The sequence below is a fragment of the Cebus imitator genome, unplaced genomic scaffold (genome assembly GCF_001604975.1).
Source record: "Cebus imitator isolate Cc_AM_T3 unplaced genomic scaffold, Cebus_imitator-1.0 Scaffold81, whole genome shotgun sequence".
Lineage (NCBI taxonomy): Eukaryota > Metazoa > Chordata > Mammalia > Primates > Cebidae > Cebus > Cebus imitator.
In genome coordinates, this window is record NW_016107396.1 from 4,711,516 (window position 1) to 4,736,748 (window position 25,233).

The window sequence follows — 25,233 nt, forward strand, 5'->3', positions numbered from 1 at the left end:
AAGTACTCATGCTGTATTTTTCAGCTCCATCAAGTCATTTGTATTCTTCTATATTTGTTTATTCTAGTTAGCATCTCATCTAACCTTTTTCCTAGGTTCTTAGTTTCTTTGCATTGGGTTAGCACAGGTTCTTTTAGCTCTGAGAAGTTTGTTATTGCACACCTTCTGAAGCCTGTTTCTGTCAATTCCTCAGATTCATTCTCCATCCATCTTTGATCCCTAGCTGTTGAGAAGTTGTGATTCTTTGGAGGAGACAGACATTCTGGTTTTGGTGTTTTCATCCTTTTGCACTGGTTTCTTCTCATCCTAGTGGCTTTATCTACCTGTGGTCTTTGTAGTTGGTGACTTTCAGATGGGGCCTCTGAGTGGACATCCTTTTTGTTGATGATGAAGTTATTTCTTTCTGTTTCTAGTTTTCCTTCTAACAGTCAGGCCCCTCTGCTGCAGGACTGTTGGAGGTCCACTACAGACCCTTCTTGCCTGGGGATCACCTACGGGGTCTGCATAACAGTAAGGGTTGCTGCTGGTTTCTTCTTCAGTTATCTTCATCCCAGAAGAGTACCTGCCAGATGTCAGCCTGAGCTCTCCTTTATGAAGTGTCTCTTTGTGTATACTGGGGTTGGGGAGCTGCTTGAGGAGATGTCTGTCCCTTATAGGAGCTCAAGTGCTGTGCTGGGATCTCCTTTGTTCTGTGCAGCGCTGCTGGGCAGGTACTTTTATGTCTGCTGCAGCGAAACTCATAACCACTTCTTTTCTCAGGCTCTGTCCCGCAAAGGTAGGGCTTTATTTATAAGTTCCTGTCATGCTTCATAGATGCCCTGCCCTGCATGGAGCAGTCTAGTCACATTCTGCCAGCAGAGGTGTTGCTGAGCTGCCAAAGGCTCTGCCCAGCTGCTGTGTGAACTGCCTCGGTAGTGATGGTCACTCTTCCCCCCACTGAGATGGACCATCCTGGGTCCAGCTGCACTTGCTGGGAAACTCTCAATCCAGAGAGTTTCAGATTGCTTGTTTTGCGGGAGTGGTACCTGCTGAGCCAGATCGCCTGACTCCCTGTCTCTGCCCCCTCCCTTTTGGTTGAATGGGCAGTTTTTTCTCCCAGGAACTCCAGGTGCCAGTTCAAATGGCCGCCCAGATTTGTGTGAGTTTCTGTGCACCAAGCTGGCACCGGCTGAAACTGCCATGCTGAAAACTCGTGGTGCTTTTTGGCCCAGGAATCTCCTGGTCTGTGGGCAGTGAAAAATTATTTGGAAATGCAGTGGGCACACACCCTCTGCGTTGTTCTTGCTGGGAACTGTACTCCAGAGCTGTTCCTATTCACCCATCTTGGATCCTTCCCAGCCATACCTACTTCTTTCCCACTTTTCCCACCTGATCCTTAACTCCTTTCAAACATTCATCTGTTTGGAAATTTTATAATTTTTGTCATTTCAAACATGTTTTGTGAAAGAGAGAATCATATATTATACAACCTTTTGGGAATGGCTTTTTTCCCCTGAGCATCATTCTCTGGAAAGTCGTCCAGGTTTTGAAGTGGCGCGGGTGGGTATCAGTAGTTGGTTCTTTTTTATTGTGAATGGTAGTCTACTCAGTATCAATGTACTATAGTTTATTCAGATGTTGAAGAACATCTTGGCTGGTTCCAGGTTTTGGCTGTTATGATTAAATTGCTATAAACATTTGTATAGAGATTTTTGTGTGAAAATTCAAGTTTTCATTTCTCTGGGATAAATGCTCATGAGTGAAATTGCTGGTCATGTGATAGCAGCATGTTCGGTGGGGTTTTTTTTTTCGTTTTTGTTTGTTTGTTTGTTTGTTTTGAAAGTGCTGAACTGTTTTGTTGCCTGGCTTTACCACTTTACATTCCTACCAGCAAATGTACAAGTAATTCATTTTCTCTGCACCCTTGCCAGCATTTGGTATTGTCACTACTTTTTAATTTTAGTTATTTTGATAGTACGGACTGATATTGTGGTTTTAATTTGAAATTTTACTAGTGGCTAACAATGTGCTTATTTGCCACATGTATATCCTCTTGGTGAAATGTATGTTCATGTCTTTTGCCCATTTTCTAATTGCATTGTTTTCCTTTTATTTTTTATTTTTTCTGTTTGAGAGTTCTTCATACTTCAATATATACGTTCTCTGTCTGATACATGGTTTGCAAGTATTTCTCCCAATTGGTAGCTTTGTATTCTCTCCTCTTTACATTGGCTTTCAAAGAGCAAAAGTTCTTAATTTTGATGAATTTGTCCAGTTTTGTTTTTATAGATCATACTTTTAATATCAAGTCTAAAAATTCTTTGCCTAGCCCTACGTCCTGAAGATTTTCTGTTTTCTATTTCTAAAAGTTATTTGGTTTTACATTTAAGTTTGTAATCCATTCTGAGTTAATGTTTGCGTGTGTGTGATGTGAAGTTTAGTACATTTGATCCTTGAACAATAGGTTTGAACTTTGTGGGTCTACTTATATGCAAATTTGTAAAAATAAATATATTGGAAATTTTTTGGAGATTTGAAATAATTTGAAGAAACTCACAAATCATGTAGCCTAGAAATATTTAATAAAAAACTAAGAAAATTAGATATGTTATGAATCCATACAATATATGTAGCTACTATTTTTATCATATACTACCATAAAATATACACAAATCTATTATAAAAAGTTAAAAATTTTCAAAATTTACTCAGACCTTTACAGACTGTATATGGTACTAGTCACAGTTAAGAGAAAAGTAAACACTTGTAACAGATGCAGTGTTAAATCACAGCTACATAAAATTCTGTTGCTATTGTAGTGAGCGCAAGTGTTGGAAATGTCCAGTTAAAACACCCTGTCACACTAATCATCTAGGTTTGAGTAGTCATTCTCTCCCACAAATTGTGAATTGCAGTAAAAAGTGATCTCATTCTCGTTTAGTTTTCATTGTAGTGCTATACCACAAACCTCGAAAATCAGCATGAAACCTACCAAGTGCTTTTATTAATGTTGTTGTTGCTCCCAAAAAGTAGAGAAAAGTCTTAACATTGCAAGAAAAAGTTGAATTCCTTGACATGTACATAGATTATGGTCTGCAGCCGTGGCTGCCCACCATTTCAGACAGATCTTATAAATGAATGATGTAAACATGTGGTATTGATAAATGCAGTATGGTAAATGTATTTTCTCTTCATCATGATTTTCCTAGTGACTTTTTTTTTTTGCTAGCTTATTTATTGTAAAAATCCAGTATGTAATAGATGTAACATAAAAATATGTGTTAATTGACTTTATGTTATTGGTAATGCTTCCAGTCAACATTAGCCTATTAGTAGTTAAGTTTTGGGGAAGCCAAAAATTGTAACATGGAATTTTGACTGCACAGAGTCAGTGCCCTTAACCCCTGCATTGTTTAAGGGTCATCTGTACAGGATTAATTATTTTAATTTTATGGATACCAGTTTTTCCAGTACCTTGTTGTTCTTTAAAAAGCTTGCTTTTGAATCACTTCTGCAACTTTGTCAAACATCAGATGTGCTTATTTCTGTGGCACTGTTTTTGGGGAGCACATTTTGTTCCCTTAATATGTGTATCTCTTCCTACTATACAGTTCTGATTACTGTAGTTAAATAATAAGTCTTGACTTGGGTAGTTGGGTTCCTACCTCCTTTGTTCTTCTTTTACAAAATTGTTTTAGCTTGTCTAGTTCCTTTGTATTTCCATATTCAATTCAGAATATTTATGTATCTACAAAAAATTTGCAAAAATGTTGATAAGAATTACACTAACTTGTATATCAATTTGAGGAAAATTGACATCTTTGCATTGCTGAGACTTCCCGTCAATGAAAACAGTACATCTCTCCATTTGTTAAGATCATTAATTTCTTATATCAGTATTATTTAGTTTTCAGCATACAAGTTCTATACATATTTACATATTTTATTACATCTACAACAAAGTATTTTATTTTTTGAGCAATTACTAATATTTTCAACTTCACTGTCCACATGTTCATAGCTATAGAAAAAAATGATTTTTGAATGTTATTCTAGCATCCTATAACTTTGGTGTACTCAAAAGTTCTAATAGTGCTTTTTTTTTTTTTTTAGATTTCTTTTGATTTTCTTTGTAGATAATTATGTCATTTAGAAATAGGGATTGTTTTATTTTTTCCAAGATGTATAACTTTTATTTTCTTGCTTTATTGCACTGGCTAAAGTTTCTAGGACTATATTGCATAAGGGTGGTTAAGTGGATAGCCTGGACTTGGTTCTGATCCTAGGGAGAAAGCATTCAGGCTTTGACCACCAAGTATAATTTTATCTGTAAGGTTTTTCTGTTTTGTTTTGTTTGTTTTATAGATTCTTGTTACCAGTTTGAGCAATTTCTCTGCACTCCTAGTTTTTCTGAGAGTTTATTTTATTTTTATTTTTATTTTGAGACAGTCTTACTTTGTCACCCAGGCTGGAGTGCAGTCGTGCAGTCTTCGCTCACTGCAACCTGCACCTCCTGGGTTTCCTGCCTCAGCCTCCAGAGTAACTGGAATTATAGGTGCCTGCCACAGAGCCTAGCTAATTTTTGTGTTTTTAGTAGAGACAGAGTTTCACCATATTGGTCAGGCTGATCTGAAACTCCTGGCTTCTAGCTTCACTAGCTAAATTGGTGAGTATTCCTTCTTCTATGTTCTGAAACAGATTATCTAGAACTGGTGAAAATATTTCCTTAGAAGTTCGGCAGAATTCTCCAGTGAAACAATCAGGGCCTAGAGATTTCTTTTTTGGGAGTTTTATAATATGAATTAAATTTCCTTAATAGTTATTGGACTGAACAAGTTATCTATTTAATACTGGATGAGATGTAGTATATTTTGTTGATTTCTTATCTTTTTTTTTTTGAGGAATTGGTTTATTTCCTCTAAATTGTCAAATTATGTTGTAAAGTTTATTTCCTTGTTACCTTCTTGATGTCTGAAAGTTCTGTGGTGATATCCTCTTATTGATAATTTGTTTCTTTTCTCATTTTTTCTTTTTCAGAATTGCTAGTGTTTTGTCAATTTTATTGATATTTTCAAATAATCTTCTCTTTGCTTCTCTTTTTTTTGTTTTTTTTCCCATGTTTTGATTTTCTCTATTTTTTTTGTTTCTTTTTCCGTGTTCTTATGAGCTTAGATTACTGATTTGAGCCTATTGCTGTTTTCTAAACCATTCAATGCTAAAGCTTATCCTCTCAGTACTGCCTTAGCTATGTCCCACAATTTTGATACGTTGTGTTTTCATTTCTATTAAGTTCAGTATATGTGTATATAAATATATGTATGTATGTGTATGTATATGCATATAGATATAAATACATATTATATGTTTTATATACATATTAAATGTATTATATACATTTTTTTCTTAACGTTTCTTTTTGCCTCATCGATTATTTGGAGGTATTGTGTTTAGTTTTCAAGTGTTTGGGGGAATTTCCTGCTGTCTTTCTGTTACTGATTTTTAGTTTAATTCATTGTGGTCATAGAATGATTCAATTATTTTAAATTAGTTACGATTTGTTTTATGGCACATATCTCAGTATACGTTATTTTGGGTACTTGAAACCAATGTGTATTTTGCTGTTGTTAGGTAAAGTGTTCTATAAATGAAGATTTGAATCTGTTATTTGATGGTGTTGTAGAGTTCTTGTATATCCTTACAGGTAATCTGTCTAGTTCTTCTGTCAATTGTTGAGAGAGGGCTGTTGAAGACTTCAACTGTAATTGTGAATTCGTCTATTTCTCCTTTTAGTTAGAACAGTTTTTGTTTTACATGTTTTTCAGCCCTGTTGTTTGGTTGATGTATACGTATTTGGGACTGATTATCTTCCTGGTAGATTGACACTTTTATCATTATGTAATGTTTTTATCTGTCTCTGGTAATTTTATTTCCTCTAAATTATACTTTATTTGGTATTAATATTGCTGCTTCTGCTTTCTGTTGATAAATATTTACACAATATATCGTTTTCCATCCACCTTCTTTCAGTCTGCCTATTTCATTATATTTGAAGTAAGTTTCTTTTAGATAGCATGTCTTTGGTTTATGTTTTTTAAGCCACTCTACCAATCTGTTTTTTAAAAAAACATATTTAAATCATGTACATTTAATGTAACTATTGATATGGCAAAACTTACATCTCCTGTTTTATTTTTAATTTTCTGTTTGTTCTCTGTTTTTTGTTTCTTTGACACTGGTACAGCGAGAAGCAGTGTCTCATCATTGCCAAGTGGGGTAGAAATCCCAGATTTCCCTTTCAGGTTCTGTGACACTTTGGGAAGAGAGAACTCTTACTACTATGTAGTGCTGACCCATCACTATGACTTCATTGACACTCTTGTTGGGAGGGCTATGAGCATTGCCTTATCGCTGGGCCACACTTGGCCACCACTTACATCACACAGTAGGGAAGTGCCTGATTGTGCTGGGCACAAGGCCCTGATTCTTCACTAGACATCCTCTGACATAACCTCAGTGGGAAGGAGAAAGGATGTATTAGTGCCTCTGTGTGGGAGTGCAAGTCCAGGCTTTCCTTCTGGTTTCCCTGACAGGGGTTGGGGAACAGTTATTGCCTTGAAAAGATGTAAGACCCAGCTCTCTACTCTGCCTTTTCTGACAGCACTCAAGCAAAAAATGGAGGAGTGTCTTGTTACTGCCTAGCGAAGAGCAGAGCCTAAGTTCTCTACTGAGCCTTTATCGGTGTGGGTGGGTATACACACAAGGTTGTGTGTGTGTGTGTGTGTGTGTGTGTGTGTGTGCATGCGTGTGTATGTGTGTGTGTGATATTTGGCTAAAGTTGAATGGTTATTGTTTAACAGGTTTTCTTTTATTGTTGCATAGGATGTTCCCTTCCTAGCCCTTCGGCTAAAAGGAACAGGCTTTCGTTGAGGGTTTTCTTGGTCTGTGTCCACTGGCATTTCTAGGTTGTCAGCTTTTCAGTTTCAAATCTGGAACAGATGATGGTAGGAAAATGTATGTCTACTCCATCTTCCCAGAAATGAAAGTCCCAGATGAAGCCTTTGAATAAAATTTTACTGTAAGTTTGAGGTGAATATGCCTGGAACTCCACAAATACAAACAGCCCTCAACTTAACAATAGTTTGACTTACAACATTTTTACCCTACCATGGTGCAAAAGCAGAATGCGTTTAATAGAAAATGTACTTTGAATTTTGGTCTTTTCTTTGTCCCACAATATGTAGTATGATACTCTCTTTGGATGTTGGGCAGTGGCAGTGAGCTGCAGCTCCCTGTCAGCTACATGATCATGAAGGCAAACAACTGATACCCTACAGTGCACTGTGTTGCCAGATGGTTTTACCCAACTGTGTCTACTTTATGCGTTCTGAGCATGTTTAAGGTAGTTTGGGCTAAGCTATGATATTCAATATGTTAGATGCATTAAGTGCATTTTCAACTTAAGATATTTTTAACTTATGATGGGTTTATTGGGATGTAATCCTAGTGTAAGTTGAGGAACATCAATACTGTTGAAGAGTTTAATAAATGTACATATATACTATTCTCAGAGCACAGAAGCTTAGACGCTTTTTTCTATTATCTTGCAATATTTTATTTTGTTTGGCATATGTCATATATTTAATTAATTTGTTGAATCGATTTTTAAAAGTCAATACGTAAACAAATGAAGTCTTTTTCATGGGTTCTCTGTGAAAAGCTAGATTCTACCCTTGCCTGATATAACTGTTACTTTCAACCAGTTGCTACATGAAAAACAACAGCTTATCGGCTCCATTAGGAATTCTCCTAAACTATTCCTTTCAACCCTTTAAATTATGACAGATACATATATACACAATGTGAATATTTGTTTGACACACTGAGAATAAATAGACAAGGCAAATTGCAGCCAGACATCACCAGCCAAAGGTACCAGTATCCCAGACCTACCTGAGCTGGTCATTTTAAGCAATGAGAAGTTCAATATGTTGGTGCACCTATAACAAATTTGTGGCACACCAGAGTTCATTTGTAGAAGGCTGAGAAACATTGATCTTGAAGGTGTCTTTATTCCCAATCCAAGTCCATCTTCTCCAGTTCTTTTTTTTCAGATTACTGGCAAAGAAAATACTAATTTTTATTAAGGGAAATTCAAGCCCCATCCATAGGAGGACACTGTCCTGCATTTTGATCAAGACAATCACATCAGCATATGATAGTATAATATTATAGTGGATTACTCAGTCTTAAGCATCATGTAAAATAATAATGGCAAAAGAATAATACTTTATATTTAGTAAGCCTAAATAATAGTTGGTATTTTGTAACCCTAAATAGATATCAGCTGCTGGGCTATGCACTTAAAATAATCTTATTTAATCCTCAAAAAAGCCATTTGGGGTAATATTATTTTTCTTATATTAAAGGTAAGGAAATTGAGGCACTATTTCTATTTTACAAATGAAGAAATTATCTGAGGTCACACATCTATTCAATGGAGATTCTGGATTTGAACTTAACTCTAGAAAAGGCATTCTCATCTGTGACTTTTAACTAGTTAAATGCCTAGGAATTAATGGAGAGAGAAAAGTGTGTGTGTGTGTGTGTGTGTGTGTGTGTGTGTGTGTGTGTGTGTATGTTTAATAGTAATTCCTTCCATGGATATAAACATCGGTCTTGAAATTTCATTCTGTAGTCTCATACTCAGCAGCACACCTCTTAACTTTGGTGTTTCAAATAAAAATATACACTTTTCCTTGATAAGATAACGTAAAATTTATAGGCATAGCATAGTCTAATTTAAATAGTGAAATATACATGCCTTTCCCTGACCTTTTAGGTTAGACACTGTTAGCTATTCCCTAACTATGTCTGTTCTCTGTTTCTTCTGTAGTATCAGAGTTTCAGCTAAAGGTGATATTATGTAGCTTTCTTGAACCTTAATGTGGCCACATGATTAAGTTTGGGCCAGTGGGTTGTGAGGTGTTTGATGTGTCAAATATTTATTGCAGCTACTAAAATGAATGAAATGTTTTCTCTTCTCCATTTCTCTTTCTCACAGCTGAAATTCAGACATGATGGTAGGAGACAGAGTAGTCATCTTAGAACATAAGATGGGAGATCTGTTGAAGAGAGCAACATAAAAAGTCCTTGATCCTACGATAATTCCATATAAACCTTGACTACTTATCACTAAGTAGTATCCATATAGAATTATATATTTGTATCTAATTCCATATAAATTATATATAAATATATAATTCCATATAATTTATGCATTATATATATGTATGTATATATATATGCTGCTTGAGAGAGAGAAATAAGCATTTTCTTTTGTTGTTTAAGAAACTGTTTTGAGATTCATTTTAGTAGTGGAACTAGGTTTTTCTTTAGTGGGGGTGAGTTCATAACCAACTCTTCTATTTACTACTTTGTATTCCAAAGAATCAAACCTATCAGTTGATATCATAGAAAAATTGCTTGCCTAAGTACAGCTGCATTCAAATCAATTGTCTCAAAATTTTCCCAAGAATACAGTGGTTTATATAACTAAAAGAATTCTTTAGGATTTCCCCCTAGAGAAAAGAAAGGAACAGTCTTTAGAAAAGAGTAGCCATATCTCTTTTTCTATAGCACAGAAAACTTTTTTTTTTCTATCTTGACTACTGAATTATATCAAAAGTAAAATGAATAAATAAATAAATAAAATAAAAATAAAAATCTTAGTAGCCTTAGCCAAAGCCCTTTGTGCCCAGCATTAGTGTCTACCTGCTTATTTGTTTTTGTTCTTTATATATTTGTGTGTGCCTTCTGTCTCCAGCTACTTGGAATGTAATTTTCTCAAAAAAGGGGATCTTTTGGTTTTTATTGGTTATTTCTTTGTGTGTATGTCTTTTGATAATATCTGGTTTTGTGCTCTGAATTGGATAATATTAGATCCTCAGTACATGACAGAAACTGTTAGTAAGAGTGAATATTTAGTATTTTTAAATATTATATCACTCAGCTCAATTTGTTGTGAAACTTTATTCATTGGTTTCAAACATACAGAAATATGGGGAGAGTGAGCTCATCCACCAAAGGGCAATTTAATTTTTTAGAATCTTTAAAATTTATTATATTTTAAAATTTCTCAATGACCCTTTTGAGCACAAAGTTTAAAAATGTTCATCATTTTTCAAAGTAAATGATAATGAAATTTTATGTTTTATACTTGATCTGCTGAGAAAAGGCTTACAAAAGAAAATTTGACTGCAAAAATAAACCATTAAGTAACATATGTATACAATGATGTTCATCAGTATTTGTTTTAGAATTTTTAGTTATTGAATGAAACTATGGAGACTATATGTAGGTAACTTATAGTGAATAGTGTGGGATATGATCAAATTTAATATATTTTAAGAAGAAGCTAAATCATTAATCTATATTATTTCAATTAAAGAATCTTTAATAAATCAGAAAATGAGGGAAGGAAAAGAAGAACAAAAAAGATACAGGGAAGAAAATCTACAATATAAATCAAGTACAATATTTCACAAATATAAGGTGCATGAGTTACAACACTGCATTTCTACCCAAATGTAAATACTGGAGATTTTTGTTATATTATCAATGTACTTCTGGCATTCAAGGATCCCATTCTGTTACAAATGACTAAACTTATTGAAAAGAACATTCAAATTCTGTGCAACTAATATGAGACTGATAAAATTTTTTCACTTTATTAAAAACCCCACTGACAAACATACAAAGAATGTGCAAATAATTTTTAACTCATTAAGCGAGGCAATCACTGAGATGTTAAATTCAGTTCAAACACACATACATACACACAAGCAAAAGTACAATCAGAAATGCTAAAACGAATCACAGTATAGTCAAACCCGATTATCAACCTTAAACATAAAATGTTAGTGTATCTTTTCTACAAGGCATTGATCAATTGCATATCTACTGGAAAAAAATCATTTTTATTGCAGTGGAAAATAATCATTTATATTACTATGGATAAAAATAATTTACATTTCTATCAATTTTCTACAAGGCAATATAAGTTGTATACCACTGTAGAATCGGATAATTCCCAAAAGGTCTGCAAGATAATATCTAGCTCTCCACTGAGAGGATGCGTAGTAATGTTTTGTATTTTTCAAGTCTTGGAAAACTTTTTTCCTGACAAACTTTAACAAAGTCTTGAAACATGGTATTTAGTAAAGAGTTAACTCAGCAGTCTTTGCGTGTTCAACTTCTATGTGCATTCCAAAGAGAGGACTGGTCTTGACTGGCTCCTTAGAGATACCTTATAAATCCCTGGATCATCCTGCGCAATGGGTGTTTTTATATACTTTGGACGTTGGGCCACTCTAGATAGCTCATGCTAACAAGGTGATTTTTGGTGAATGCCTATTTTGGGGTATTATTGGTTTTGTTTTTCACCTGAGGTCATTGGCCACACTGTATGAGTTTGATCTCTGAGGGAGCGCGGTACATTTAGTAATTAAGGTCAGTTGCGTGTGCACACCATGCCTTTCTGATTGACCTCCAGTAAAAGCCCTAGACCCCAAGGCTCAGGTAAACTTTCCTTGTTAGCAACAGTTTGTACATGTTGTCACTCATCATTGCTGGGTGAATGATGCTCTGTCCACGTGACTCCACGGGTGGAGGACAATTGGAAACCTGTACCCGGTTCCTCTTGGACTCTGCCCTATGCATCTTTTTCATTGACTCATATTAATCTGTATTCTTTCTCTGAATAAACTGTAACCATGAGTATAGCAGCTTTCCTGGCTTCTATGAATCCTAATCAATCATTAACCTGAAGGTGGAAATGGGACCTTTGATACATATGGATAAACATAATTTTGCTGGACATTCCGGTAAATGTTGATAGAGAACTTCAACAAACAGAATTGAGAGGCTGAAACACTGATCTTGTTTCTTCAGGTTGATTAATACATGTTAGGATGGTCACTTGTCATAATCTACAGTGACAGCTTCCTGAATCTGATCACAGAGGATGCTCAGTAGGCTATTTATAGAAATCTCTGGAGTTCTGCACAACGTGTCTCCAAATCAGGCCCAACTCATCTTCTCCAAGATGCTTCTCCATTGAACTCACCTCTCTGCTTCCCTGGCACTCCCTCAGAAGATAGTCAAAGATTCATCTATTCCCTTTCAAACTAACTGCAAAGCACAAATTCTATGACCTTCCTCAAGACCTGGCTTATACTTCTCTCAATAAGAAGCAGCTCTTGTAAATCCAAAGCTTTGATTTTAAAACTTTTTTTTTTCTTTTCTGATCTGGCACAAAGAGCTGATTTTAGAAGTAAACATGGTATGCTTTATTTTTTCTCTTTGTACTAAAAAAACACCAATATTTTTCAGCAGGGTGGTAAATTCCTTTATGTCATGCACTGTGTCTCTCTTGGTCTAAAATCTACTATAGATAATCTTTCATTATTTGACTCATATTCATGTGAAAATATTTTGACAATTGTGAAAAATATTTCCCAGTTTTAATAAAGCCTATTTTGTCAAGATAATTTTCTCTAAGTATTCAAAATGTCTTTGAGTCTCAGAGCTAAACAATGACTAACACTTCCTTTCTTTCCTGAAGAAATAATCCTCATGTCTTGGCTTTAATGGTGGAAGCGACATAGAGGAAGAATTCACCTACTGATAAGATATTTCCCTACACTTGCTGCTCTGCTTTAAGACATTTGTACCTTTTCTATTATAGATATTACTTTGACCATTGGTTGACAAAGCCAAATGTCGCTAGCATGAAATGGCTGGTTATTCCTCATAAAAAGATTTTTAGTTTTCTGGCAGGAAACATCCTTTGGACAACTCTGACATCTACTATTTAGTCTTTCCTGGAACACTTAAGTACACATATTTTTGAGAAGCAGGATTCCATGTTCCACAACTCCAAGTATGCCATTCACATCCATGTAAGTTGTGGTTCAAGTAGTTTTATAATGAGCAACCTACGCAGTAAGCAGTGGCCCTGAATATACTCCAATTGTTTGACAGCTTTATTTGCTAGAAAGAAGAGCTGTCTTCAAATACGTTAAGGCTTCTATGTAGAATAGTTAAAATAATTGTTTTCAGTATGATTTCAACGGCTAAAAATTGTCCTACTACATAGATTACAGTTAATAAAATGAAGAAATGTTTAACAGTGAGAGCTGCTCAAAGGTGACGCAGATCACCTCAAAAATAAATGAAATTTTTATCACTGAAGGTGTTCAAATAAAATTTGGACAACTGCTTGGTACAGAAACTGTATAGGGACTCAGTTATCATAATCCATTAATAGGGTAAGAGAGTATTTAAATTCCGGTCTGAGATGCAGTGATTCGAGAGGTTGTTAAAGTTGCTGGCGCTTTACTTAGAGATGTAAATGAAATCTAAACTCATTCTACAACTGCTATTAGGTTATATACAATTGTGATTATTATCAAGTTAGAGTTTTATGCCTCAATTCAGGCAGCTGACCTGGAATAAGTGATTGAATGAGGGGTTCTGTATTTTTCTGCCAGATTTCATTTGACTAAAACTTTGGGAGTAAATTAGCCCAATTTGAGGATTAAAATTTTTAAAAATAAATATTAGCCAAGGGGGCTTAAAGAAAGCAAGGTAAGTCACAGTGCAGGACTGGACTGGGCACAATTAATACCTGGCATACTGTCTTCAACTGATGGATAGTCACCTCATACTTGATGCCGAGGATTATTTGGCCATATCTGGATTCAACTCAAAATATACCTTAGAGGATTAGTGATGGGAGAGACAAATGGTAGAATATATTGCACATATTTGCTATCTTTCTCATGGAGACTACTTGTCATGTTATTTAGGTAGAATGCATAGAATTCATCTCCCAGGGCCATCCGGGGTGGTTGACACCTGTAATCCTAGCACTTTTGGGAGGCTGAGGCAGGCGGATCACTGGAAGTCAGAAGTTTAAGACTAGCCTGGCCAACATGGTGAGACCCTGTCTCTACTAAGAATACAAAAATTAGCCGGGTGTGGTGGCACATGCCTGTAATTCCAGCTCCTTGGCAGGGTGAGGTGGGAAAATTGCTTGAATGGAGGAGGCGGAGGTTGCAGTGAGCTGAGATTGTGTAACCGCACTCCAGCGTAGGCAATAGAGCCAAAAAATACCTCTAAAAAAAAAAAAAAAAAAAAAAGAAAAAAAAAAAAAAAAAAAAAAAAAAGTAGATGGACATTTTTGAAGAGCTATACACTAATTTCTACAAGCCTAAAAACCTGCTGTGGCTAGTTAGTATAAAATTCTAAGAATTCCAGGCTCAAATGTTTTTGTTGTGAGAATATTGAGTTTGATTATCATCACATTGGAATGACAAGAGGAATCAGTGTAATACAGGCTTGACAATGGCAGAACTGCAGTTCAAACTGGATTTTGCATTCGACTGTCTACAGTTGTCCCACTATCCAAGGGAAATAAAGCGTGTCCCAAAGGCTGCAGGCAGTGAGGAGGAGTGTTACCAGAATAGAAACCAGGAAGAGTCAGATGACCTTACTATGGCATGGGATACAAAGAAACATGTCATTGACCAGGCACAGTGGCTCCTTATAATCCCAGCACTGTGGGAGGCCAAGGCAGGAGGATTTCTTAAGCCCCGGAGTTCAAGAACAGCCTAGGCAATATAATAAGACCTTGTCTCTACTAAAAATAAAAAAAATTAGCTGGGCATGGTGGTCCATACCTGTAGTCTAAGCTACTCAGATGGCTGAAGTGGGAGGATTGCTTGAGCCTGGGAGACAGGGGCTGCAGTGAGCCGTGATTATGCCACAACACTCCAGCCTGGGTGACAGAGCAAGACCCTGTCTCAAAACAAAACAAAACATATCATTGCTGTTTTTTAAAAAATTAAATATAGGTAATATCTATTTAATCAGTCCTATTATATTTGTGTTCTCCTTTTACAAAATCTTTCATGTATGTATCTTAAGAATACACAGTAGTGGCTGGGCACGGTGGCTCACATCTGTGATCCCAGCACTTTGGGAGGCCAAGGTGGGCAGATCATGATGTCAGGAGTTCAAGACTACCCTGGCCAATATGGTGAAACCCCACCTCTATTAAAAATAAAAAGTCACCAGGCGCGGTGGCTCATGCCTGTAATCCCAGCACTTTGGGAGGCTGAGGCCGGTGGATCACCTGAGGTCAGGAATTTGAGACCAGCCTGACCAAAATGGTGAACCCTCATCTTAATAAATAAATAAATAAATAAATAATAAGCTGGGCGTGGTGGTACATGCCTGTAGTCCCAGCTACTCGGGAGGCTGAGGCAGGAGAATCGCTTGAACTTAGGAGGCNAAAAAAAAAAAAAAAGAATTCACACTTCCTGGGAGATTTCACCTGCTTATGGTTTGGGAACTGAGTTGTATAGGTCCTGCAACTCAGAGCACCCATGGTCAATCAGGATCGGCACTAACCCATACAACTCAGAAGAGTATAATGTAGAAATCAGAATGCCAGTATAATAACTTGCAATTAGAACTATTACTGTCAAGTTGATTAAAATTCCTGAGTCTTTTAGCTAGGGCACTCAGGCTGCTGTTTCATTGAGACAGATGACTTAATAACACTGATTAAGAGTTTGTGTATTAGGTTATAAATTTCCTTTTTTAGGACGTTGAAATTTTACTTTAGCTTTCTAACTCCTTGAGACTCAATCCTTGTTTCCTGCTTTGACTGTGGTCATATGTTTGCACTTAATTCCTTCTGGAAGTGCTTTCAAAACTATCTGTCTGAAGACGTAAGTCATTTTCTTTTTCTGATCCATCATGAATTCGTACTTTGATAAAATGAAATAAAAATGAGTTATAAAAATAAAATTTTAAAATGCAAATTATAAGCACCATTTCAATGAATATGGCCTTCAAACTTTTTATTAAGAATTTTAAGTCTTCACTCTCAATTTCCTCCCCTCCCCTCCCCTCTCATTTCTTTTTTGATGGAGTCTCACTCTGTCACCCAGGCTGGAGTGCAATGGCACAATCTTAGCTCACTACAACCTCCACCTCCTGAGTTCAAGTGATTATACTACCTCAGCCTCCCCAGGTAGCTGAGATTACAGGCACCTGACTCCATGCCTGGCTAATTTTTCCATTTTTCGTAGAGACGGGGTTTTGCTATGTTGACTACGCTGGTCTTGAACTCCTAACCTCAGTTTATCTGCCTGCCTCTGCCTCCCAAAGTTCTGGGCTTACAGGCATGAGCCACTGTGCCTGGCCTGTACTCTCAATTTCTAAACTACATTTCACAAGCAGAATGGTTAATGAAGTGATTAATTAATACTAACAAACTTAGGGAAATATATAATATCATGAAGCTCAATGCAATCACTACATTTGTATTCATTAAATGGAAATAGAGAAAAAGTTTATGATTTTAAATGGCTATAGAGATCTATTTTAAATTTATTTAAGAAATAACATGTAGGCAGAGATGTTGATGATGTGTATAAAATGTATTTGAAACCAAGTCTTTCCTAAAACTATAAGCCAACACCCAATGCAATACTGTTTATACAGGGAATTGTGATATTATTCATGTCATTTTGAGGGTTAAATTAGGGTAAAATGTGGGAAATATTTGGTAAATAATAGTGTCAGAAGACGCAGAATCACTGATTTGTTCCACAATCATAGATAAATATTTTGTGGATGCATAGGAGGGATATTTATTTCATACACACACCCTCAAATCCCTTTGCTCTGATAATGTTGACACAATGAGCCATAATGATGACTTCTATCATGACAATCACTTAATCTATTAAATTAATAAAGTTTGAATTAAACAAACAAGTTTTTAGCTAATGCACGAAAACAGTGATTTATTCTTCTACCACTGACACTTAGTCATTGGAATTTCTTGCACATCACCCAAAGCGATTGAAATGTTGGGCTTTTCTGGATTTTGGTCCTAGTACTATTGTAATCTGATTTCATTATTATTATTATTGTTTTGGCTCTCAGGCCTCAGCATTTCCAATCTGTAGGAACTTTTATTACTTCCCCATGTTCAGACTTTTTAAGTAGGACCCATCAACATTTACTACAGTCTTCTGTTTATTTCTGTCTTTAGGCTCGGCTTCCTGAATAATACCTAAACCCCCAATTCATAAGAAGAAACCTGTATTCTTGGAGGTTAGAGAGATTTTACCTTAGTTCATAGCACAGCTGTAACTTTTCTTACTATGTAATCCCAATGTTTTGCCTTCTTAATACTGATATTTTGGAGGTGATTCTCTATAGCCTGGAAAGATTATTTCTTAGCATTGCATAGATGTACCTCTTAGTAGTGTACCTGGTGTCCAACTGGGAGAATCTACTCTTAGTAAAGCTGAAAGCTTGCTTTTTCGTGTATACTCATACATACACTGCATTAAAATATCATGCTCACCTATTTTAGACACATTCTTCATAGAATGGGAATGACATTGTCTCTGCCTTACAGGAAAAGCAGACAATCTCTTTATGGAAGACCGACCATATAACTGTCAATTGCAACCATAGCCTCTTTTAAACTTCATTCCTGTGGTCGACTATCTAGAGGTTCATCTGGAAAACTGAATTTATCATTATAATGGTCTCAATGCCATATTAGCTGCCACGTCTAGGTACACAATTGCCAATAAAATAGTTTTACTCTTAAACATTTTCTTTAGTGGGATGCCCCTTCTTGATAATTTGTGCTATCCTGAAGCAAAAAATAATCACACCTATTTATAATGAGCAAAGATGCATCTCCACGGGCAACCCCAGTGGATATGGTTCTGTCAGACACTATCGACCATATTTTGCAGATATAATTTCCTAACTTACAAAAATCTATCTCAGATGATCACATGAGCTCCCTCCTCATGCAAACTTAACAAGTAGAGATTCAGATTATAGAACCACTACCCCCGTTACTCCTTGTCTAGGGAATTCACAACATGGTCAGCTTGTATATACTTTGCTTGCATATTTGATGTCAATCATACCAAATAAAGATATAACCGATGCAAAAACCTTTGTCTTGCCCATGCTTTAAACTATTTACGTGGAAGGACCACTATTATATTCACAACAATTATCATTTTACAGTAAAGCTAATTTATAACAACATTCACTAATGATCTAATAAGTGATAAAAATTGTGTAACTAGCTGTGGGGGAGGTACATATATATAGTTAAGATAATGTCTCTTCTCTAGAAAATCATAGTACTACAATATACGTAATACCCCAATTGAAGCAGGGATAATAATCACATAAGGGCTATAATGGAGATACGCATGAAGTGCTATCAGAGCACAGAGGAGAGAATTAATTCTTACTTAGGTGTGGGAATCAAGGAAGGCTTTGAAGCAAATGATGAATATGAGCTGAAACTTTGGAACTGGTTGGACTTTGACATGCTGAGGCGGACCTAAAGGGATGAGTGGCCTAGGTATAGTGGCAGGGGGTGGGAGGGCAGGCAGTAGTGGAGGGAGAGTGCATTTGAGTAAAGGGGAAAAACATCCAATATAGTTTCCTCTTTGCTGACTGTCACACATTTTTAACTTTGTAGGGAAGATGGAAGAAAATCGATTGAACCGATTGTTTTGGCTTTTCTGATGTGATCACAGCATTGCTATATGGGTTGTCAAACAAGGGATGAGCTCATAAAAGGATATTAATGTGTCGTTTTTATTGAGCAAAGTAGCATTACAGAGAAGGTGATTTCAAAGGCACATGGCTCTTTCATTACAGCCTTCAGGGGCAATGTTTGATCACTGAAAACAGGCTGCTTTGTTCCAGCTTTCTCTGATGTTTGGCATTATCCCAAATACATATGCTCTGACTTGGAAAGAATCAGTTTGTAAAGATTTAATAGATTTGAGATTTGCATATTCAAAATACATGTTTTATGGCTAAAATGAAATGAAAGCCATTTTAATATGTGTGTCTACATATACACAGATATATTTCAGACACACATCTCAGCAATTTTTTGAAATGCAATTACACATATTATGTGTTCGTTTTGAGATAATGAAAGTTGGCTATTTTTAAAATTCACCATTTATCACGAAGGAAAAAATATATTTTAAGACACGCTATATTGGTGATAATAAAGTACAAGATTTCCAGTTTTAGCAACTTGAGCTTTGCTCTATGTCCCTGCCACCTATCATAGACGTAACTTTCTAGTGCTGAATGTCTCTGAACACTTTCTTTATTAAAAGTGAGGTATAGGTTTCTTGGTTGAAGAAAACTGGAAGTCACAAAATATTAAAGGGAAATTGTAAAAGATTAGCATTTACACGATACTCTTTTCCTTATGTGACTGAAAGAAGGGAGCTTTTTTCTTCCAAAAGGAAAGACTTGCTTGGAAAAAGACCTGAGGAGTCAAAAGCTTATGGTGACTGAAACTCATGAAACTTCTTTTTATAGAGTTCTCTGGCTTCTATTCCAAGTGAATTGATATGAAATCTCACACAAATTTATCTTTTCATTTTGAATTCCAATTGAACCTTTAAAAGAAAGATGACATTCCAACTCAGCCAATTTGATATACATTACATCTACAATTAGATATCCATTGCATTGAAATTAACCCTGACAGAATTCAGCTGAAATGGGCTAGGTTAAATTATATTCCGTTTAATGTGACAAAGAAAAAATTTGCTATTTGCTTCTTTACTTAAAATCCTTCCCTTTCCATCTCTCCACTTACAACATCCTCTGTCTACCTAAATGACCCCCAATGCTTTCTCTGCTTATCACTTTCCCCTCTCTGTTAGTTTTGCAACAATTTCAAAACAGAGACTATTTTGTTATCCATTTGTTGCCTATGCCAATGTTCACAAACCTTAATGTACTTATAAATCATCCAGGGATCTTGTTAAAAATGCAGGTTCTGATTCAGCAGGTCTGGAGTGTAAGATTCTAGTAAGCTCTCAGGTGATGCAGTGGACCAAGATTCATACAGCAAACACTTAAAGTACAAATGACTTGTCCTTAAATGTGTTCTTGGACTAATATAACTGGAAATGTAGATTCTCTGACTTTGAGGTTGCTTCATACTTTGAATTGCCTTTTTGTTTGATAATTTCAGGATTGCTCTGAATGATCTGGACTCCCTCTACTTCTCTAGTCTCTGTTTTTACCACCTCCTCTTTCTTACTTTACATTTTAGATGTAATAAAGATCTTGACGTTTCCAGAATGTATCGGGCTCTTTCACATCTCAATGCCTTTTTTGATACTATTTCCTCTGCCTGTGCTGTCATCCTGTGACTCTTCCTTTAAAACTCAGATCTGCTGTCTTCTCCTCCAGGAATTCTTTCCTGATCTCTTTTTCATGTAATTGCATAATTAAATGCCTTCAGTATACTCCCACAATGCCCTGTATTTCCTTTATTACACCTTTCTTATAATCTGTTGCAATTGTCTGCTTGATTGTTCTTTCCCTTTAAGACAATGCTTCTGGGGGGAAGAAGTAATGCATTTTATCCCTGATTTCTATTGCCAATCACCAACACAGTAGGTTTTTTTTTTTTTTTAGTCAAAGTTTGCTGAATGAATGAAGAGGAGAAGTTGATGTGTTGTAGTCATGCAAGAATGTAGTGCAATATTTCTTCTCATGAAGTTTAAAATTGAATTGGGAGTCATAAAAACTAAAACTCATAAAAAGTTAAGTACAGGGTGAGATAATACTAAAGATATAAAATGTTAGTATGTGATTAATTGCCAAATGAGAATCATAGCAAATAACCATTCTGAGTCCATTGGAGGAAAATGTCACTGTGGATTTATTAATATTTTTAATACCTCAATTTGTTCCACAAAGGACTTGAGCCTGCTGATAACACTATGCATTAAAGTTAATGAAAGTATGAGCACATATGTAGTTAAGGGAATCGTATCAGAAAAGGAGAGGGCTATGAAAATATATACAGCAAGTGCTCGACTTACGACCATGATTGTTCCGACAGGCCGGTCGTAACACGATTTGGTTGTAAGTTGAGTAGGCTATATGCACGCGGAGATGGTAGTGCTGCCGGAAGCTGGTCCACAGTGTCGTACACCCAGCCGGGCAACGTTTGCACTGCCAGACGCGGAGCAGTCGTGGGTAGCGATTGTGGTCGTAAAGTCGAATGGTCGTAAGTTGCTTAGGTCGTAAGTCGATCAATACCTGTACTCAAAACTTGAAGAATTGATAGACTATCCTTAAGATGTATTCTGTAGACGTATTATTCTTGTCTGCAAAAATGCTTCTTACGTAGATATGGACAGTAATGTGGGTGTGCTGGGTTTTCATATCCACTCTGCCTGGGATGCTGACTTCGGTGGGGACATTAGCAGCTCCCTTGTCCTCTGTCTTCTGGCAGAATTTGGCTAATGGGATAATAGTGAGGTCAGGACATTTATTTTCTTTGGCTGCTTAGAACTGCTGTGCCTCTTTTTAAAGATGGCCCCTGTGATAAACCTCCTGAAATTATTCTAATTTGAGTGTGCCCTGTTACCTACTGGGACTCTGATATGGCCCCAGAATTGTTGTTTAGAGCTAGATTGGATGCCAGTCTTAATAACTTTTCTGACAACCATGAATACTGTAAAAATGTTTTAGGTGCATGCTGTATATCAGGAACAATTCTGTGAGGAGTTGGCTCAATTCAGAAAAATTCAGAAAACAAACAAGCAAATCTAAAACCCTGTGCTCATATACTTTACACTTAGTATGGCAAAGACAACGTAAACCATCTTGGAGGTCAGGAAAAATTGGTATATTTGAAAGCCCACAGTTCTATAATATTTATTTGTACCAGCCTGAAGTTTAGCATTGAATTGTAAAGCAATAATGTGCCAGAGATATAGTTTTTGGGTTTTTCCCCTTTCACTGAGGGTAGATTATCCAGAATTTTTGCCTCTGCTCTTGCCTGTTGCTCATCTTCTGGTTATTTTATTCCTCACTGTCCTTCCATCAGGGAAAAAAATGGAAAATAAGTGAATGAAAACTTAGCTGTAGCATCTATGATAAAAGGTTTGTCGAGAAGGAAACTGAAATCCTGACTAAATCGAAGCTTTTCAGTTTATCTGGGTTGGTCTGCCCCCTATTGCCATAAAGGTATTCAGAATGGTTTCCAGCTTGTCAAAAACAGAGAGACAAAAATGGGCAAAAAGTTTTACTTTCATGCTAATAAAGAGAGCCAGATCTAATAAATAAATATGATCCTCTTAATATGAAGCCCTGGTGCGCACAACCTCTGTCTTTTTGTCCCTGATTGTATGAAAACCTTGTTTGCAGTCGTTACTTAGATCATTTTTGAGTCATATGAGCTTAATTTTGTGACACAGCAAAAACAGATCATAAATCTCAGTAGTGGACAATATGTTTGTAGTTTGACCTTGGTAAGATGAACTAAGGGTGCTGAATAAACCATAAATTCAGTTTACAAAAATAAAGAAAATAAGATTTATTTTTACTTGGTCCAGTGGATAAAGTGAAAATCTGATATTTTTCTGGTCCATGTGGTTCATTTTGCCAAGCTTGATTAAATTCCTGTTTAGCAGGTAACTAAGAGAGAAACTGAATTAAAACACTTTATATGAAGCTTTTGAGTCTTCTTTGTTCTCCACTGTTTTCTTTTTAAAAATCTGTTTTAAATTTTCTTTCCTTTTAGGCTCTATTTATGAAATGTTTGGAAATGAATGCTGTTTCTCAACAGGAGAAGTTATTAAAATTACTGGTCTCAAAATTAAGAAGATCATAGCTGAAATTTGTGAGCACATTGAAGGTTGTGAGTCTCTACAGCCATTTGAACTGCCTATGAATTTTCCAGGTACAGTGTTTTGCAATGACGTATCATTTATGCAACTATATTGTTGATATTATATGTATCTATACAACTGAAAACAAGAAAAAAGAGGTCTTTTTTCACTCGAGGATAATGAATGAAAAAATCCAGAATTATTATAGTCTGATCATTTTAACAATGAATGGATGGCAACTATTTTCTCCTTTTTTAACGTGAAAGATGTTTACTTTTTACTTAAGATTAATCTTTTTGGTTAACAAACATTTAGTGAGTTTCTACTATATACATCACTAGTTGTGCTAAATAATGAGAACCAAGAAATCAAAGATACATTTTCATAAATTCTGTAGAACTAAGTAACGTCATTTAAGCATATCTACCTTCTTTGCTCTTCCAGCTGTCATTACTCTAGCTCCTTGGATCACTGTTGACCTTCCATGTCTAGTATTACTGGGAAGTCTGCCTGGTCTTTTTTATCTAATTGACTCTACTTAGCCTTCCAAAACTAGCTCAAATTTCATGCCATCTAGAACACTTTTGCTGACCCTCTAACCTAATTTGGATTTCTCTCTTTTGTGTTCCCATATTATGTTGGGCCTCATACCATACACCTCATTGGATAGTCATTGATGATTTTTTCATTTGCCATATTTTTTACACTAGGTGTTGGCAAAATTTTTCTATAAAGAGCCAGATAGTAAATATTTTAGGCTTTGTGGCCAGAGGGTCTTTGTCACACTTATTTCGCTATGCTATTTATGTTGTAGCACAAAAGCAGCTCTGGATAATATATAAACCAGTGAGCATGCTATGGCTCAATAAAACTTTATTTTAAAAAACAGGCGACCAACAGGATTTGACTCGTCAACTGTAGTTTGCTGACCTCTGCTGTAGACTAAAACTCCTTGACATGAAATATGAACATGTGATTTTGTATTCCTGATAGCAAACACAATTTCTGGCACAAACCACACTCAGTAATTGTTAACTGAATGAATGAATGACTAGTGGAAGAGAAAAATCTCATAAACATTTACAATATAATGATTTCATGGTATGTTGGAGGTATACTTGTGTTCTATGTGGGGCTTGATAAGGAATATCAGTCTACAGTTGGTTGTGTTTCAAAACAGGGATTCTGGAGCCATCGTACTTGAATGCCAACTTTGTCACTTCTTAGCTGTATAACTTTGGCGAGTTATTTACCCTCCTTTCATGTAAAATGGGAATAATAATACTATCTATCTCCTGTTATTGGGAGTGCTATATATTGATATATGTTTAGTGTTTAGAACAGCACGTGGCATATAGCAACAGGCAGTAAAAAGTTTCAACTTTTATTACCATTATTAAGATATTATTACTATCATTGGAGGAGTCGGGAAAAGCTTTTAGGGAATGTTTTAATTGAGCTGAGGTTTGAAGAATGAAACTATATTAGCTATATTGAAGTGAGGATTTTTTTCAGGTGCTCTAGTATCCAGTCCCCTTTCAACTGAAACCTTACCCAATTGTTCAATTCTATTTCTTCTTACCCATCTTTTATAATAATGGTTCTCTAATTTGGCTGCACAACCTAGGGACCTTTAAAAAATTCTGATGTTCAGGCCACTTACATGAGATATTCTGAATTGTTTGCTCTGTGGCAAAGTCTGGGCATCAAAATTTCTTAAAACTCCCAGTGTGAAACTAATAAGAAGCCAATGTTGAGAACTATTACTTTGTAAGATGCCTCTCTTAAGTACTCTAATTAGATGTAACAATTCCCTTTTTAAATCACTGTAGACTTTTGTGCCTTAATCATTGCATTTATTAAATTTTGCGTGTAACTGAGGTTATTTCTGTACTTGTCTGACTACCACCATCTGTCTAATAGACCACAAGGTTGCTGAGGGCAGAATCTGAATCTCATTTATTGCTATAATCCCCATGGTATTCAGAAAAAGATATACATTATAAGTGTTTAGTAAGTGAAAATGACTAGAATCTTTTGGTAGAAGGAGTTTTTCTTATTTGAACGGAGAAAACACTTAGTTTTTGGCTAACAGTTTAACCTGGGGAGTTGCTATTTAGAATACTCCTTTGAATGTTCAATTGACATAATAATCTTGCATCTATGGAGTAACAATTTGAAAATGATGTTTACAGTTTTATTGTAAAGAACAGGGTGAAAATAGAAGGCAAAAGTGATCGGCACTGGTCAGGGTATAGTTTCTTTTTTCAAGGAGAACTACTAGATAATGACAAAAGGGATCCCAGATACAGGGATAATTCTTCTACATCAGCACTAGGGAAAAATATAGAAATCAAGGACACAAATATTACTCAAAAATATTAATAGCAGCATCTCTTTATTTATACTATATTAAAAACTATTTAAGTTCCCAATTAGATTTTAAACTCAAAAAGTCAAAGAATAT

At 35.8% G+C, this 25,233-nt stretch overlaps 1 protein-coding gene across 6 annotated transcripts in view; it reads left to right on the forward strand.

Moving 5' to 3' along the window:
- THEMIS (thymocyte selection associated) overlaps window positions 1–25,233 on the forward strand; it is a 215,070-nt gene that overhangs the window by 36,358 nt on the left and 153,479 nt on the right. For all 6 annotated transcript variants that reach the window (XR_005201095.1, XM_017533311.2, XM_017533309.2 and 3 more), the window contains exon 2: window positions 22,679–22,837. Coding sequence is in view for 5 of the 6 variants with exons in the window: in XM_017533311.2 (XP_017388800.1) it covers window positions 22,679–22,837 (159 nt within the window). In the remaining variant the exon portion in view is untranslated. The remainder of the gene's footprint in view (window positions 1–22,678; window positions 22,838–25,233) is intronic.